This window comes from Oncorhynchus kisutch, linkage group LG2 (genome assembly GCF_002021735.2).
Source record: "Oncorhynchus kisutch isolate 150728-3 linkage group LG2, Okis_V2, whole genome shotgun sequence".
In the NCBI taxonomy this organism is placed as follows: domain Eukaryota; kingdom Metazoa; phylum Chordata; class Actinopteri; order Salmoniformes; family Salmonidae; genus Oncorhynchus; species Oncorhynchus kisutch.
In genome coordinates this window covers 20421382-20439689 of record NC_034175.2, presented here as the reverse complement: position 1 = coordinate 20439689, position 18308 = coordinate 20421382, and the positions used below count along the sequence as shown (strand labels likewise).

General features: G+C 44.2%; 1 protein-coding gene across 5 annotated transcripts in view; it reads left to right on the top strand.

Moving 5' to 3' along the window:
- LOC109902035 (thrombospondin type-1 domain-containing protein 7A) overlaps positions 1-18308 on the top strand; it is a 95853-nt gene that overhangs the window by 69903 nt on the left and 7642 nt on the right. For all 5 annotated transcript variants that reach the window (XR_004203064.1, XM_031790356.1, XM_031790361.1 and 2 more), the window contains 9 exons: positions 3810-3989; positions 4879-5017; positions 5250-5403; positions 6829-6970; positions 10354-10469; positions 11134-11251; positions 13850-13995; positions 17353-17527; positions 17926-18099. Coding sequence is in view for 4 of the 5 variants with exons in the window: in XM_031790356.1 (XP_031646216.1) it covers positions 3810-3989; positions 4879-5017; positions 5250-5403; positions 6829-6970; positions 10354-10469; positions 11134-11251; positions 13850-13995; positions 17353-17527; positions 17926-18099 (1344 nt within the window). In the remaining variant the exon portion in view is untranslated. The remainder of the gene's footprint in view (positions 1-3809; positions 3990-4878; positions 5018-5249; positions 5404-6828; positions 6971-10353; positions 10470-11133; positions 11252-13849; positions 13996-17352; positions 17528-17925; positions 18100-18308) is intronic.

Sequence of the window (18308 nt, the reverse complement as noted above, 5' to 3'; positions counted from 1 at the left end):
GTTCAAGTCTCCATGGTGGGTTAAAAGGTGTTGGTTGGGGTACTGACCAGTGACCATGTGTACAGAATCCATATTAGGAACCTTGCCATTCCACCTCCTTGGACCTTCACGCCTCACCTTGACAATGTTCCTAGTATGGATTCTGTACTTTGTAACTCAGCCATTCCCTTTTCTATGATTATAAACTATGGGATGGCTCTGAGAGGCTTGGCCTTGGCTCGACAGGAATTGGGTGGTTAAGAGGGAATTTTTTTATGTGTTTTTTATTTTTTATTTCACCTTTATTTAACCAGGTAGGCAAGTTGAGAACAAGTTCTCATTTACAATTACTACCTGGCCAAGATAAAGCAAAGCAACGAGAGCGTACAGGTCGCAATGATGGGTAGTATATGGGGCTTTGATGACAAAACGGATGGCACTGTGATAGACTGCATCCAATTTATTGACTGGGTATTGGAGGCTATTTTGTAAATTACATCGCCGAAGTCGAGGATCGGTAGGATGGTCAGTTTAGAAGGGTATGTTTGGCAGCATGAGTGAAGGATGCTGTGTTGCGAAATAGGAAGCCAATTCTAGATTTAACTTTGGATTGGAGATGTTTGATATGAGTCTGGAAGGAGAGTTTACAGTCTAACCTGACACCTAGGTATTTGTAGTGGTCCACATATTCTAAGTCAGAACCATCCAGAGTAGTGATGTTGGACGGGCAGGCAGGTGCAGGCAGCGATTGGTTGAAGAGCATGCATTTAGTTTTACTTGTATTTAAGAGCAATTGCTCTGAGGCCACAGAAGGAGAGTTGTATGGCATTGAAGCTCGTCTGGAGGGTTGTTAACACTGTGTCCAAAGAAGGGCAAGAAGTATACAGAATGGTGTCGTCTGCGTAGAGGTGGATCAGAGACTCACCAGCAGCAAGAGTGACATCATTGATGATGAAGAGAGTTGGTCCAAGAATTGAACCCTGTGGCACCCCCATAGAGACTGCCAGAGGCCCGGACAACAGGCCCTCTGATTTGACACACTGAACTCTATCAGAGAAGTAGTTGGTGAACCAGGCGAGGCAATCATTTGAGAAACCAAGGCTATCGAGTCTGCCGATGAGGATGTGGTGATTGACAGAGTCGAAAGCCTTGGCCAGGTCAATGAATACGGCTGCACAGTATTGTTTCTTATCAATGGCGGTTAAGATATCGTTTAGGACCTTGAGCGTGGCTGAGGTGCACCCATGACCAGCTCTGAAACCAGATTGCATAGCGGAGAAGGAATGAGGAATGAGGTCACTGTGGGAATCTGCGCTGTAGGTGAAGGCTTGTAGTAAGGCGGACATGTTGTTAAGGACCAGTAACCTCTAGCAGTATGTGAGGTTGTGGTGGGGATGTGGTTTAGTTGGAGGCGATTGGGAGCCGACATATTAGTAAGGGCTAGTGAACTACTCTGCATGGGCAGGAGAGTGCTGTTGAGGATTAGGGTTAGCTAATGTAGTGAGAGGAGGAGGGGCTGCTATGGTATTAAGAGATGATTGGGCCACTTCCAAACTGCTGAAATGACGCAGCAAAACAAATCAGGTGAACGCAATGGGTTGTGCTAAATCTAAGCTGTGCTGAGGAACAGAAAAGTTCTGATTAAACAGCAACACATCCATTCTATGGATCCCTCAAGAAATGTGATACAATATGCAGTGTTTTTCCCACTCCGTATCCTCTCAATCCACCACACCCCTGCAGACACACAGCAGATAACTATACATCAAAATGTGTTTTGGTTTGAAACTGTCTTTACACTGTAGCTGCAGTACTAATCAGACATATAGAGACATTCTCTGTATGTTTAACTCTGGTTCTAATTCCTCTGATTGGAATTGGCACTGTAGGAACAGAACTGTAGCAGGGGGTTAATGTAGATCTATAGGGGATGAACACATATGTGAGGGTCCATGCACTACATGGCATAAGGGATGATTTCAGATCATTGGGCTGGCTTAAAGAGCAATTGAAGGCAATTAACAACTTCTCTGGTAGAAAATGGCCTATGTGGCATCAAATATTAGTCAGAAACATTAGTTTTACTGTTACAAAGTGTAAAGATGATCATTTTGTTCATAAGGTCAGTCACGTCCAAACTGAGATTTGAGAGATAATTAGGAAAACAATGGTACGTCTCGGAATGAAGGTTAGTGTATAAGTTTTCCTTGGGTTGGGTTTATTTCAATCCTGCCCACAGCTGGCAGCACCCAAGTAATCATTAGTTCAGGAACGCGCAGCTGCACGCGAACAATCATCATGCCCATGGTCAATTTGGTTTGGCATTCATTATCCTTAAGGGATATGGGACAATATTTTAAAATGTCAGTAGCTCCAAATTTATATAACTTAAAAAATCTCTAACCAACTATAAATTATACAAATTCATATAGAAATATTGAAAGCATTTAATGAGACAACTAAAATATACAAATATTGTCCCATTTACATTGTGAAATTGAATAAATGGAACTGAGTCAAACATGTGGTTTCCATATGTTTGATGTGTTTGATACTGTTCCATTCATCCATTCCAGTCATTACACTGAGTCTGTCCTCCTATACCTCCTCCCACCAGCCTCCACTGGTGTATGTGATGTCACATGACAGTAAGGCGTGTCACTGTGCCACTAGGGTCACCCCTGTTGGGATCGGAGAGGCTTCTTTCCCTGCCACCCCGTCTTCCTGCCATGTGGTCCGTCCCATCACTCAGGGAGCTCCTATGTTTGAACAGGATTCCAGGGTTAAATACTGCTGACAATGGTAGCAGTTAACAGCCAGGGCTTCCAATCAATTACACACCCAGCACCTAGAGAGTCTTCAGGAAGACAGAATGTTGTCAAAAAGTGCATTTTATGCACAAACACCTCATTTTGTCTCCTTGCGTGTTCACTTCATTGATTTAGCTGTTTTCCAATTCAATCTGGATGGGACCACAGGGAAACGCTGCTACACAATAACACAGCCTCAGGCCTTCAACCCTGAAGCTTGAGTTCAGACCCAGCCCTCAAACGTATACAATACACCGTACATTCCAGTTCATTAACAACCATCTCGTGAAAGCATCGAGAAGAAACGTGTTGTTCTCCACTGAAATGTAGCCAGTGGTTCACATGGATAACCTCTTCCAGTGAATTAGCCTGGGACCTCGGTGTGTTTGTCGAGACAGACACAGGATATCAGGGCTTGGGGATGTAGGGATCCAGATGAACAGGAGTAATAAGCAGAGTGAGATGCTTAAGCCAGCCAGCCCCAGTTGCCATGTCATGACCCTGTCAGCCACTTGAGGAAACATAGATTACATGAAAAAGCTTACAGTTGACCCAAACCACTGTTCAAGAGTATTTTTTATTTATTTTAACAGCTCCATATGAGACCCTGGAGTGTAGCTCTATTGTTATAGCGCAACATCAGCCGTCTCTGTAAATCAACAGTTGAGTCATTATTTGCTCATGTTGTTGGTGCTAGTATTGGTTTTCTGGTCATGTGATATCGTTACACCTTGGATTTTCTCCAAGTTGCACATACAATATTTTCACAAGAGTTTATTATGATGTTATTGTTTATTACAGAAAACAAAAATATAATGGGTAACATTATGCTTTAACTCCTTCGTGAAAATGTCATGAACATGCAATTACGTTTTACAACATGTCATAACCTTATCGCAATCAGACTAGAATAGATGCTATACCATGGAAAGGAAGGGCTATGCATCATAGGGCTCCTGGGGGCCTCTATGGGCCCTTTTCCTGGCCCTTCTCACACCACTCTCTCTCTCCTCCATGCAGGCTACATTGAGGAAGCATGCATCATCCCCTGTCCGTCAGACTGTAAGCTCAGCGAGTGGTCCAACTGGTCCCGCTGCAGCAAGTCATGTGGTAGCGGGGTCAAAGTGCGTTCCAAGTGGCTCCGGGAGAAACCCTACAACGGAGGGCGACCCTGCCCCAAACTGGACCACATCAACCAGGTACAGGATGAGAAACACTCACAAGACTGTCTAATGTAGAAATTAGTTCATGTTTACTTGTAATAATTTTGTCTGACAGCTGAGGGACTTCCTAATATGGATGCCAGTTTTTCCTAATATAAATTCTTTTTTCAGGCACTGTTTGTGATAAATAACACCGTTTTTGTGTTAGAAACACATTATTACAAACACATAGGAGAGAGAAACGAATGAAATATTCATTAAAATATTCCGTTTGAATTACCTTCCGTTACTTTCTCTCATGATTGCCAAATTGCTTTTGCTGGGTAGAATAGAGGGCCAGGGGAATGGATACTATAAATGGATGCATCCAACCGAAATGCCCCTGATTTGAGAAATGACTTTTTTTTTACCTTCAATATGAATAGCAACAGATTCAGAGTTGTGGATTAAATTCATGGTATGTTGATCTGTTTCTCAGTGTTTGAACTCTCTAAAGGGGTCTTCACAGAGGCAGCCTTTATTTACAACGTCACATTAATCAAATGTTTGATCGAAGCAATTCAATATTTGCATTTGTCAATTATACCAAATCTTTGTTACTTTCATTCCACAATGCACACTGGATACGGATTAACACAATAGGCCCAGGTAAGACCCTTTTCAGTATTACGAATTCACATTGTCAACAATGTTCCCACATACTAAATATCTCTTGTTGTGCATAGTACTGTACAGAACATTCACAGACGTAGCGGGGTAAGATTAAAAGGGATAGACATAAGCACCAACAAAACACCTCTGATAATGTCTTAATCATCTCAACACAGTCATATCATTGACGCTATTCTTGTCACCCAAACTCAATGATAAACGGAGGTAATAACCATATCCATATTAAGTGTCAAACCTCTTGCCTGGTGCCTTCCCCCAGGTGTATGAGGTTGTGCCCTGTATTAGTGACTGCAGTCAGTATGTGTGGGTGGCTGAACCCTGGAGTGTGTGGAAGGTCAGCAACTTGGACCTGAAGGAGAACTGTGGAGAGGGCGTCCAGACCCGCAAAGTCAGGTACTATACCCTTTCACTATATCACACTACTGTAGACTAAATAAAACCATCCCAAGCAATGTTCTACTCCCTCATACGAAGACCGTTGTGTCACACACAGTATAAATCCATGGTCCTCAACATATGCATGTAAATATGTTGTATATATTGCATTTGATTGACAGCTGATTTTAATGGAAAATGTTTTGACTATGTAAGGTCATATGAACACATCTCTGGGCCAATCCCATAGGTGTATGCTGAACACTATTGACGGTCCATCTGAGTCTGTGGAGGACTACCTGTGTGACCCGGAGGACATGCCCTTGGGGACGCGGGGAAGCCGGCTGCCCTGCCCCGAGGACTGTGTCCTCTCTGACTGGAGCAGTTGGAACCGCTGCAGCCTGGTAAGAATAACTGGTCGGAGACCAATCATCTCTATTCATGTATGTATGATGTGTATGTGATGAGTGTGGTAAGAGGTTTCCTGGATCTGTACAAAAGTTTTGGCCTCTCTGGAGTTGCTGCAGCCTGTTAAGAACCACTGGTACATGTATGTAGTAGGAACTGACCCTGGATCTGTATGATAGTTTTTTTAAATTCACCCACTGATTCTGTGATATGAAGTCCTGTGATTGAAACTGATACCTATTTCTCACTTTTCGAAAGAGACTGGAACCTAACATAAAGAGTTTGTTTGTCTAAGGATAAATGGATTGTGAATCCTTCACAGTATGATATTTCTTCCTCCACGGAGGCAGAAAAATAATAAAAATTGAAATGTGTGCTGCAGAACGGTAACAAATGCCTGTGAATCACATTATCAAATTCTCACCCATTAAAATACACAGAGAAAGAAACCGATGTAACTACTTCCCGATCGAGACTTCAGTGGAGGTGAATGTATTTCTGGATGTAGAAATCCCCTGGTGAAACAGCTGCACCTGCTCTGATCGGATCATGAACCACTCTCACTCTCCAGCCTGACACTGCTAGGAAGCCTTTGTAACACGGGAAAAGGCAGCCCGACCATGGTTGTCTCACAGCTGTAAAATAGACACATGTATGAAATATTACTGAATATAATCAAAGTCCAGTAGTTAACCGCAGTAAGGGGTCCACTCCTCCCCCTCTGACACATTTCATTGGTTGTAAAAAAGAGCGATTGAACTGTTTCGACGTCACCTGCTGTTTTCCTGAAAAGGCACCAGCCATTGTTAATCACACCCCGTTCTCTTGAAGTGCTTGACATGCTGACTTCCCACAATTCCAATCTCAACATGGAGTCTTGCCGGTACCATGTTTAATTCATGACGAATAAAACATTCCAGCGATGTTATTCCAGAGGCAGTGTTTTTCCCACTCTCACACTGTGTAAAAGGAATGTAAGGTTGGAATATCTATTCGAGAAGCATCCTCAACGTTTTCCGCAAAATTCCTAGGAATTCCATATTCCAGGAATGCCAGTCGAGAGGATATGGAAAAGTTGGCAGCCCTGGGAATTGGGAATGGCATGACATCAAAACATGGAATGTTAATCCACTTTTATTTAAGACAATTAAATATGGAGAAAAAGCTGGGAAATAATCCAGAAGCCTTCAAATTCACACAGTTGAATCGACTTTTATGTTCAATAAATATGGACATCATGGCGACAAGGCCTCTCCATTGAAAAGGGGCTTAGTTCCAGTTCAGTGATCTGTCTACATAGACTTCTTATGACTTGCTGCAATATGGATTTGTAAATCATTTACGCTATAACAAAAATACACAACCCTCCCCCTTTTTGCCCAACCCCTCCATGTCGATGTGAAATTGTGCCTACTTTTCAGCCATGCAGTTACAACAACAGCAGGAAACGGACAGCTTACGCCATCCGGTCACCTGGAGCAGGGAGACAATGTCCGGACACCACAGAGAAGGAGCCATGTAGTCTGAACCTGAACTGCTTTCACTATTTCTACAACATCACAGGTAAAAAAATAAATAATGAATCGCAGAATATCTCACTTTGACATCTTCCATCTAGTTTGTCTATAAGTAGCTACTTTCCATCAGCAGTGGCTATCTACTTACACTGTTACTTAAAGGCCCAATGCTGCTGTTTTTACCTCAATATCAAATCATTTCTGGGTAACAATTAAGTACCTTACTGTGACTGTTTTCAATCAAAATGATCAAAAAGAAACAAAAATAGCTTCTGAGCGTGAGCAATTTCTTGATCTATTAACTTATTTTCCGCCTGGTGACTGCATCCTACCAAAACAGGCAGAAATTTCAGGCGGCCATTTTTAACAGCTCTTAGACTAAAAGGGCATTATCATAATTTTCACAATTTTTATAGTATTATTCCGAGTTCATAGTGTGGAAATATATACAAAACCCTGGGAAATCATGTTATTGACCTCACTGGGCCTTTTAAGTGTTCTAATTTTACTCATACTGAAATAACTTTACCCAACTAATGCAGTTTAAAAAAATCTATATACACACTATAAGGTTATGTATTCATTTTGCACACTCTTGGTGCAGCATACTCTTATCTAGTGCTACTCCAAAACGACTTGGTCCAATTAAACTGCAGTCTTTTTTGGTGGCTCCTCTGTGATTCCAGAGATGTGTAGTGTTATCTTCAATATCGTAGCTCTCTCTCTCTCTCCTCTCTCTGTCTGTTGCTCACTTCACTGCTAATCTGTAGCGCTCTGCTCCCAGCGTCACCCAGGTCTTTCAGGGCCACACAGTAACTATGTAAATAAAATACCAGTGGAGATCATTACTGGAAATGCTCTATTTCATGTTGCCAGGATCCATCTTGCCTTTGCTTGTCTGAATCGTTCTCTCTCTCTCTCTCTCTCTCTCTCTCTCTCTCTCTCTCTCTCTCTCTCTCTCTCTCTCTCTCTCTCTCTCTCTCTCTCCACAATCTCCCTCTTCCACTCCCCTGAGTGCCACAAAGCTTTGCAGCAGGAGTTGAGCACTTAAAACAGCCGCTAAAAACAGCCACTCATCTTTGTCAGAGTGTTGCAGGCCCCTCAGTGGTAGACATGCTTCCTGGCTTAACTAGAGCCACATGGTTATTTGATTGTGGTTCTGGGATTCCAACTTCTCTGGATTCAAACGATATGTGTCACGTTCTGACCTTAGTTCTTTTGTTATGTCTTTGTTTTAGTATGGTCAGGGTGTGAGTTGGGTGGGTTGTCTATGTTAGTTTTTCTATGATTTGCTATTTCTGTGTTTGGCCTGGTATGGTTCTCAAACAGAGGCAGCTGTCAATCATTGTCCCTGATTGAGAACCATATTTAGGGAGCCTGTTTTCTATTGTGTTTCGTGGGTGATTATTTTCTGTTCTGTGCTTTGTATTTCACCGTTCAGGACTGTTTCGTTTTGTTCTCGCTGTTTTTGTTTTGTGTTCATATCATAAATACAATATGGACACTGAACACGCTGAGCATTGGTCCTCCGATCCTTCTACTACTCCTCCTCAGAAGAGGAGGACGAGAATCGTTACAATATGCTTCACTTCAGAGGATTGTTTATGTAAATACCTTACTATTTATATTTTTGATAACTTTTACTTCACTACATTTCTAAAGAAAATGATATACTTTTTACTCCGTACAATTTCCCTGACACCCAACAGTACTCCTTACATTTTGAATGCTTAGCAGTACAGGAAAATGGTCCAATTCACACACTTATCAAGAGAACATCCCTGGTCATCTCTACTGCCTCTGATCTTGCGGACTCACTAAACACAAATGCTTTATTTGTAAATGGCGTCTGAGTGTTGGAGTGTGCCCCTGGCTATCCATAAAAAAATAAAATAAAAAATACAAAATTGTGCCATTTGGTTTGCTTAATATAATATACTTTTACTTTTGATACTTAAATATATTTAAAAACCAAATACTTTTAGACTTTCACTCAAGTAGTATTTAACTGTGTGACTTTTTACTTGAGTCATATTCTATTAAGGTATCTTTACTTTTACGCAAGTCTGACAATTCCACCACTTCTCTTGAAATAGGCGTGGGCATTTCTCTTGATCTTTTTATGTGCTCCTCCGTCATATGCCCTAGTTTAGCTGTCAAAAGCATGGCAGAGCAGGTGTTACAAGCGGTCATGACTCTGTTCAGTTAATGAGCTCAAGTGTTAGAGGTGTTCCCAATGCGTCTGTTGCCAAACTAATCAACTGCCATCAAACTCAACTGAGTACATTTCCTATCTTTAGAAAATGGCTTGGGGTTGGAACTGCCTAAAACAGGCTTTGACATCAAATGTACCCTTTGCCTAATGATTGAAGCTTTGCATGTGTATCTCCTGTCCAGTTCGGGGCAATGATGTATATAAACACTAGATTGCAAATGCTGTGTATTGGCCAATGAGAGGCTTTGAAGCCACCGGTCGGAAATATTGGTACTCCCCAGAAGAATGAGTCTTCCATAGGAATAAATGGACGTCTTCACAGTATTTCAATTAAATGTTTCAAGGACAAAATTACATGTATTTAAGAATTTTTATATTGTAGTGGGGACAGCAACATTATTACTTTCTAAAAGTTATATGTTAAGGAAAATGTTATTTTATATTTACTTATAATTATTTCTATGTTTAGCTCATATAATATCATTTCAAAGTATGCATTAAGGTGTCTGTAATAGAATAAACTTGGTAAAAACAAATGTATAGATTAAAATGAATAAAATGAATTTCTATAGCTTATTTTTTACAATGGTGGGGGGGTAGTAAAATGGAGGATCGGTGGCTTCAAAACAGTGCCCCCCTGTTAGCCATCTAGTATATATATAAATCATTGGTTCGGGCCCTACGGTACACTGAGAATAGAAAACATTTTAGAACACCTGGTCTTTCCATGACATAGACTGACCAGGTGAATCCAGGTGAAAGCTATAATCCCTTATTGATTCCACTTGTTCACTCCACTTCAAGCAGTGTAGATGAAGGGGAGTAGACAGGTTAAAGAAGGATGTGTTTTATGTGTGCCATTCAGAGGGTGAATGGGCAAGACCCCAAAAAATGTATGCCTTTGAACAGGGTACGGTAGTAGGTGCCAGACACACCGGTGTGTGTATCAAGAACAGTCAACCACCCAAAGGACATCCAGCCAACTTGGCACAGCTGTGGGAAGCATTGGAGTCAACATGGGCCAGCATCCCTGTGGAACGTTTGGACACCTTGTAGAATCCATTCCCTGACGAATTGAGGCTGTTCTGAGGGCAAAAGGGAGTGCAACTCAATATTAGGAACGTGTTCCTAATGTTTAGTATACTCAGTGTTTGTTTGTGAGCTTGTCTTGAATTTGAGTGTGATTTTCATACTGGTCTGCCTTTTCACCTCAGACTGGAGCACATGTCAGCTAAGTGCCAATGCTGTGTGTGGGAATGGCATCAAGACGCGGATGCTGGATTGTGTACGCAGCGACAGCAAGTCTATCGACCTCAAGTTCTGTAAGGAGGTGAGATCCTCTTAAATGCTCTAACCCCAACTCCTGATTACAATCCTAGCTCTCATTCAGATCCACTATGATGAAAGTCAATACTGAGCTAGTGACACTGAAATTGGACCGCTTCCAGAGTAACTGAACCATCTGTACTGTCAATAGTTTGAAGTTGTGTGTCCTTGGAGTATTACTAATTTAGCGCAGCAGAGCAGCAATAACGTAATATATTATCTCTTTGGATCAGTATCAGCCACAAGTGATTCTAGGCAAATAAAATGACAGGCATGTACAGTATCTTCCTAAAACATACAGAAGTGTTTACACATGAGGATTGCTGCAGCCCCATCAGATTCAACTCAGTTTATTCATAATCCATTCAGACTCTCAAATTGTACCCTGCAGGCTGCAGTGGAAAAACTAAACTCACTGGTATTGAACCCATGGCCCAGTTGCAGTTCGGCTCAATCAGGGATAATAGGGTTTATACAAGCCGGGTGCCCATCTTGTGCCAGAACAGAACCAGCGGCTCCTGAGAATTATAGGCTATTTACCTAGGGGTCAGACAGAAGTAAGAAGTAATGGGTCTGGGCTGGCTGTAGCAGTCTGTTGCAAAACGCCACTATGATAGGTGCTGTGACTGATACTGTAACTGAGTGATAATGATCCCGCTCTTTCGTAGCTGAGCCTGGAGAGGAAGTGGCAGATGAACATTTCCTGTGTGGTGGAGTGTCCCGTCAACTGCCAGCTGTCTGATTGGTCGGCCTGGTCGGAATGCTCGCACACGTGTGGATTGGATGGTAAGACAGGTAGCCTAGTGGTTAGAGCATTGAGCCAGCAACCGAAGGTTTCCTCGATCGAATCCCCTAGTTGACAAGGTAAAAATCTGTCATTCTGCCCCTGAACAAGGCAGTTAACCCACTGTTCCCCGGTAGGCCGTCATTGTAAATGAGAATTTGTTCTTAACTGACTTGCCTAGTTAAATAAAGGTTCAATTTTAAAAATGTTATATATACTCCTATATCTTTTTACTGTCAATGGCTCCTAGGTAAACGTCTGAGATGATCAAGAAGAATTGAAGGACACTTAATGGGTTAACTTCTCCTGAGGTTCATAAAACCACACTCATCTTGGTGGTTATTAGTGAATATTGTTTCCATATGAGATACAGTGCATGAGTTACATAAGGACCATTTGATTTGTTTCCTACAAATATTCTATTCAAGCTAATATCACAAAATATCTCAGGCAGCCAGGGTTTGGGAAAAAAACTAAGATTACAAACGAGACAAACAGCATTAAACACGGTCATACAGTATCGTCAAATCTCACTCTGTTTCGTTCAACCTTACGTAATAGAATGCACACCTTCCTACATTCGCTGTGCTGTCAACCCATGTTAAATCAACAGCTCCTCTACACTGTCAGATTAGCAACAATCACGGGGATCTCCGTCTGTGCAAAATCACACAAGAATCGCAGGATTGCTCATTGAACTGAGAGAGATTGCATCATACATCGCCCTGTAAAGTGACTGCTCTGTCCTTTGTTGTTTGTTGTTGTACAGCATCAGACAATTGATTCTGTCCTATTATGTCTGTCTGCTAGCGGCCCTGTGGGAAGCCCTTTGAAGTAACAGCCAGCCTGTAGCCTCTAGCACCTGCAGCTAAATCACAGGCAAGAGATAAGTGTTTTAAGAGTGGCTAAAGGTGCAATGGGGATCGTCACCTGATCTATAGAGGATGTTCTGTTGGCTAGAACAGGATGTGAGGTAGTATTATGTCTGATGGAGAATGTTGTATTTTACTGTCTGATAAGTGTAGCAGGTGTTCTTTGTTGTTTGGTTGAGAGAGAGGATTGCTCTGTGTTGGAAAATGAGCTGTTATATGTGACCAATTGCAAAACAGAGATGGAGAAAGGGGTTTGAAAGAGTATGTGGCATGGAAGCAGTGAGAGGAATTTATACGAGAGGGGTGGAAAGAGAGGAATGAATGCGAGGTGGACATTGAGTCTGCAGTACTTGAAGTACCAGTGTGTTACAGAAAATCACAATCCGTGTGTGTGTGTGTGTGTGTGTGTGTGTGTGTGTGTGTGTGTGTGTGTGTGTGTGTGTGTGTGTGTGTGTGTGTGTGGGTGTGTGTGTTAGCTCACTTATTAATACCTATACTTTATCTGAGATGATGCACTCTTAGTATAACTACTGTATACATCACATTGCAAAGCCTTTATCAAGAAGGCTTACGAAATGCTCAAACTGCAGCACACCCGATCCATTACCCGCGAGAGACTTCACCACCTCATAGGGTCCTGTACTGCTGTTATATAAAAGGAAGGCAGTAGTTGGCCGAACAGAAAGGAAAAGTCATTTTGCTCAAGTGGAAGAGTGGAAGTAGAGAGGTAATCAATATGGCTGGAGGACAGAACAGTGTAGCAGGCTTTTTCAAGAGCTGCCTTTGTCAAGCAGTTAGGGATGACTGATACAGTAACCTATAAATAACACAGTAACACGCGCGCAAAGACACACAGGAGTACACACGAATACACACGTACATAAATACACACAATAACTGTTTGTAGGCCTATACTGTAATTACATTTCCTTGCCAATTGAATTGAATGCACTGAATGGTGAATGGCCTGACATTAAGACAATGGATGAACTTTAGCAGACTCCGTTCAAAAGAAAGGAAAAGAATACAGGAGGGAACAACACATCGTTGACGTGCGTTTGTCTAGATGGAGATCCACTGCTGTGGTTGGTTTGTAGCCCCGACCTCGTGCATCTCCCTATTCAGACATCAGTCATATGTTCATGTGAATCACAGTCAAAGCATTCTTTCTGAATCCAATAGTCCCCATGTCTGCAGACTTTCTACATGTCTTTGGGCGGCAGGGTAGCCTAGTGGTTAGAGCGTTGGACTAGTAACCGAAAGGTTGCAAGTTCATATCCCCGAGCTGACGAGGTACAAATCTGTTGTTCTGCCCCTGAACAGGCAGTTAACCCACTGTTCCAAGACCGTCATTGAAAATAAGAATTTGTTCTTAACTGACTTGCCTAGTAAAATAAAAAATATGTGATACTGTAACTACTACAGATTTAGAATCTTCATTTGAGTCAGTTTAGCTACAGCAGGAAAATAATCCTCACAAACAGGAAATGTGAATTATTATCTGGATTATAATTATTATAATTCATGGACATTTTTGAAAGTGTTTCATAAAGGGGAAATCAAGTCTGAATTTTCAAAGTGAAATTTACTTCAGGATCCTTTTAAACCTCAAATGCACTGCACTGCATTGCAGGAAAGTTCTCCTGCAACAGGGTGATCAAATTAAGATCCTACATCTGTACAAGACTAATTGTCCAGTGAGTGTTTCACATACATTTTGTGTTCTAGGGCGGATGTGGCGTAGCAGGGTGGTGGTGCAGGGGTCCCAGGGAGATGGGCGTCCCTGTCCCTCTCAGCTGGAGCAGTGGAAACCTTGTCCTGTCAGACCCTGTTACAGGTGGCAGTACAGCCCCTGGTCTGAGTGCAGGGTGGAGGTAGGCTACACCACACATAGTCTTATTCTCCCTGGTATGAGTGCAGAGTGGAGGTAGGCTACACCACACACTGTCTTGTTCTCCCTGGTATGAGTGCAGAGTGGAGGTAGGCTACACCACACACTGTCTTGTTCTCCCTGGTATGAGTGCAGAGTGGAGGTAGGCTACACCACACACTGTCTTGTTCTCCCTGGTATGAGTGCAGAGTGGAGGTAGGCTACACCACACACTGTCTTGTTCTCCCTGGTATGAGTGCAGAGTGGAGGTAGGCTACACCACACATAGTCTTATTCTCCCTGGTATGAGTGCAGAGTGGAGGTAGGCTACACCACACACTGTCTTATTCTCCCTGGTCTGAGTGCAGAGTGGAGGTAGGCTATACCACACACTGTCTTGTTCTCCCTGGTATGAGTGCAGAGTGGAGGTAGGCTACACCACACACTGTCTTGTTCTCCCTGGTATGAGTGCAGAGTGGAGGTAGGCTACACCACACACTGTCTTGTTCTCCCTGGTATGAGTGCAGAGTGGAGGTAGGCTACACCACACACTGTCTTGTTCTCCCTGGTATGAGTGCAGAGTGGAGGTAGGCTACACCACACATAGTCTTATTCTCCCTGGTATGAGTGCAGAGTGGAGGTAGGCTACACCACACACTGTCTTATTCTCCCTGGTCTGAGTGCAGAGTGGAGGTAGGCTACACCACACACTGTCTTGTTCTCCCTGGTATGAGTGCAGAGTGGAGGTAGGCTACACCACACACTGTCTTGTTCTCCCTGGTATGAGTGCAGAGTGGAGGTAGGCTACACCACACACAGTCTTATTCTCCCTGGTATGAGTGCAGAGTGGAGGTAGGCTACACCACACACTGTCTTATTCTCCCTGGTATGAGTGCAGAGTGGAGGTAGGCTACACCACACACTGTCTTATTCTCCCTGGTCTGAGTGCAGAGTGGAGGTAGGCTACACCACACACTGTCTTATTCTCCCTGGTCTGAGTGCAGAGTGGAGGTAGGCTACACCACACACAGTCTTATTCTCCCTGATCTGAGTGCAGAGTGGAGGTAGGCTACACCACACACAGTCTTATTCTCCCTGGTCTGAGTGCAGAGTGGAGGTAGGCTACACCACACACTGTCTTATTCTCCCTGGTCTGAGTGCAGAGTGGAGGTAGGCTACACCACACACTGTCTTATTCTCCCTGGTCTGAGTGCAGAGTGGAGTTAGGCTACACCACACACTGTCTTATTCTCCCTGGTCTGAGTGCAGAGTGGAGGTAAGCTACACCACACACTGTCTTATTCTCCCTGGTCTGAGTGCAGAGTGGAGGTAGGCTACACCACACACAGTCTTATTCTCCCTGATCTGAGTGCAGAGTGGAGGTAGGCTACACCACACACAGTCTTATTCTCCCTGGTCTGAGTGCAGAGTGGAGGTAGGCTACACCACACACTGCCTTATTCTCCCTGGTCTGAGTGCAGAGTGGAGGTAGGCTACACCACACACTGTCTTATTCTCCCTGGTCTGAGTGCAGAGTGGAGGTAGGCTACACCACACATAGTCTTATTCTCCCTGGTATGAGTGCAGAGTGGAGGTAGGCTACACCACACACTGTCTTGTTCTCCCTGGTATGAGTGCAGAGTGGAGGTAGGCTACACCACACACTGTCTTGTTCTCCCTGGTATGAGTGCAGAGTGGAGGTAGGCTACACCACACACTGTCTTGTTCTCCCTGGTATGAGTGCAGAGTGGAGGTAGGCTACACCACACACTGTCTTGTTCTCCCTGGTATGAGTGCAGAGTGGAGGTAGGCTACACCACACATAGTCTTATTCTCCCTGGTATGAGTGCAGAGTGGAGGTAGGCTACACCACACACTGTCTTATTCTCCCTGGTATGAGTGCAGAGTGGAGGTAGGCTACACCACACACTGTCTTATTCTCCCTGGTATGAGTGCAGAGTGGAGGTAGGCTACACCACACACTGTCTTGTTCTCCCTGATATGAGTGTAGGGTGGAGGAGGTAGGCTACACCACACACAGTCTTATTCTCCCTGATCTGAGTGCAGAGTGGAGGTAGGCTACACCACACACTGTCTTATTCTCCCTGGTCTGAGTGCAGAGTGGAGGTAGGCTACACCACACACTGTCTTATTCTCCCTGGTCTGAGTGCAGAGTGGAGTTAGGCTACACCACACACTGTCTTATTCTCCCTGGTCTGAGTGCAGAGTGGAGGTAAGCTACACCACACACTGTCTTATTCTCCCTGGTCTGAGTGCAGAGTGGAGGTAGGCTACACCACACACTGTCTTATTCTCCCTGATCTGAGTGCAGAGTGGAGGTAGGCTACACCACACACAGTCTTATTCTCCCTGGTCTGAGTGCAGAGTGGAGGTAGGCTACACCACACACTGTCTTATTCTCCCTGGTCTGAGTGCAGAGTGGAGGTAGGCTACACCACACACTGTCTTGTTCTCCCTGATATGAGTGTAGGGTGGAGGAGGTAGGCTACACCACACACAGTCTTATTCTCCCTGATCTGAGTGCAGAGTGGAGGTAGGCTACACCACACACTGTCTTATTCTCCCTGGTCTGAGTGCAGAGTGGAGGTAGGCTACACCACACACTGTCTTATTCTCCCTGGTCTGAGTGCAGAGTGGAGTTAGGCTACACCACACACTGTCTTATTCTCCCTGGTCTGAGTGCAGAGTGGAGGTAAGCTACACCACACACTGTCTTATTCTCCCTGGTCTGAGTGCAGAGTGGAGGTAGGCTACACCACACACAGTCTTATTCTCCCTGATCTGAGTGCAGAGTGGAGGTAGGCTACACCACACACAGTCTTATTCTCCCTGGTCTGAGTGCAGAGTGGAGGTAGGCTACACCACACACTGTCTTATTCTCCCTGGTCTGAGTGCAGAGTGGAGGTAGGCTACACCACACACTGTCTTATTCTCCCTGGTCTGAGTGCAGAGTGGAGGTAGGCTACACCACACACTGTCTTATTCTCCCTGGTCTGAGTGCAGAGTGGAGATAGGCTACACCACACACTGTCTTATTCTCCCTGGTCTGATTGCAGAGTGGAGGTAAGCTACACCACACACTGTCTTATTCTCCCTGGTCTGAGTGCAGAGTGGAGGTAGGCTACACCACACACTGTCTTATTCTCCCTGGTCTGAGTGCAGAGTGGAGGTAGGCTACACCACACACTGCCTTGTTCTCTCTTTGACCCTTTTACTCAGTTAACACATACAGAGGTGTTGACTTTTCCGTGTGTGTGTGTGTGTGTGTGTGTGTGTGGTGTGCGTGCGTGCATGCGTGCGTGTGTGTGTGCGCATCTATGTGACTGTCTGTCTCCCCCAGGAGGTGGTATGTGGAGCGGGACTTCGCTACCGGAACCTGTCGTGCGTGGTGTCAGACGGCTCCAGAGAGGGAGAGGGCAGCATGGTGGAGGAGGAGCTGTGTGGGGGTCTGGAGATGGCTGTCAACAGAGACAAACTGATCATACTGAAGGAGACCTGTGTTCTGCCCTGTCCAGGTAACCAACCGGCTAACTGTATACAGCGCTCCCGTCTGATGGAGGTGTGCTGTTACTTATATTGTGCATCGTGGTACAGTGTGGGTGGTAGCATAGATCCAGATGACAGCATAGAGAAAAAACACACTGTGAATTCATAGCATCTCCTTTTGATGCAGATATACACATACATTACATCAACAACAATCTGCTTTGAACTGCAATAGACGTTCTTCAACCCCAAGAGATGAATAAGCCTGACTTGGTTAGCTTTAGTTGTGTTTCTTGCTTTGTTGTCTTTTCTCTAGGCATATCACTCCAAATGGAACAAAGAGGCTAACAACTGTGTGTCTCTCTCTCTCTCTCTCTCTCTCTCTCTCTCTCTCTCTCTCTCTCTCTCTCTCCTCTCCTCTCTGTAGGTGAATGCTACCTGATGGAGTGGTCTGACTGGAGCCCGTGTCTGAGTGTGTGTGCCAAAGGGGCCGGCGTGGACTTTGGATCTGTCCAGGTGCGCTCGCGAGCCGTCGTGGCCCAGGAGCCTGAGAATGTCCAGCTGTGTCCTGACCAGGACTGGGAGTCCCGACCCTGCATTGGTGAGACTGGGAAAACAAGGTTGTATTCATTAGGGCACACAAGCTAAATGTTTTGCAATTGGACAATTAAGGTAGTCCTTTCCCGCTTCAGTCTGTTTTCTTCCATTTGGTGCCTAATGAGGAATTTATTTTACCAGGTCAAAATATAGCGAAACAAATTCCTCATGTTTCTATACAGTACTAGCATGGTCCCTATACAGTACTAGCAT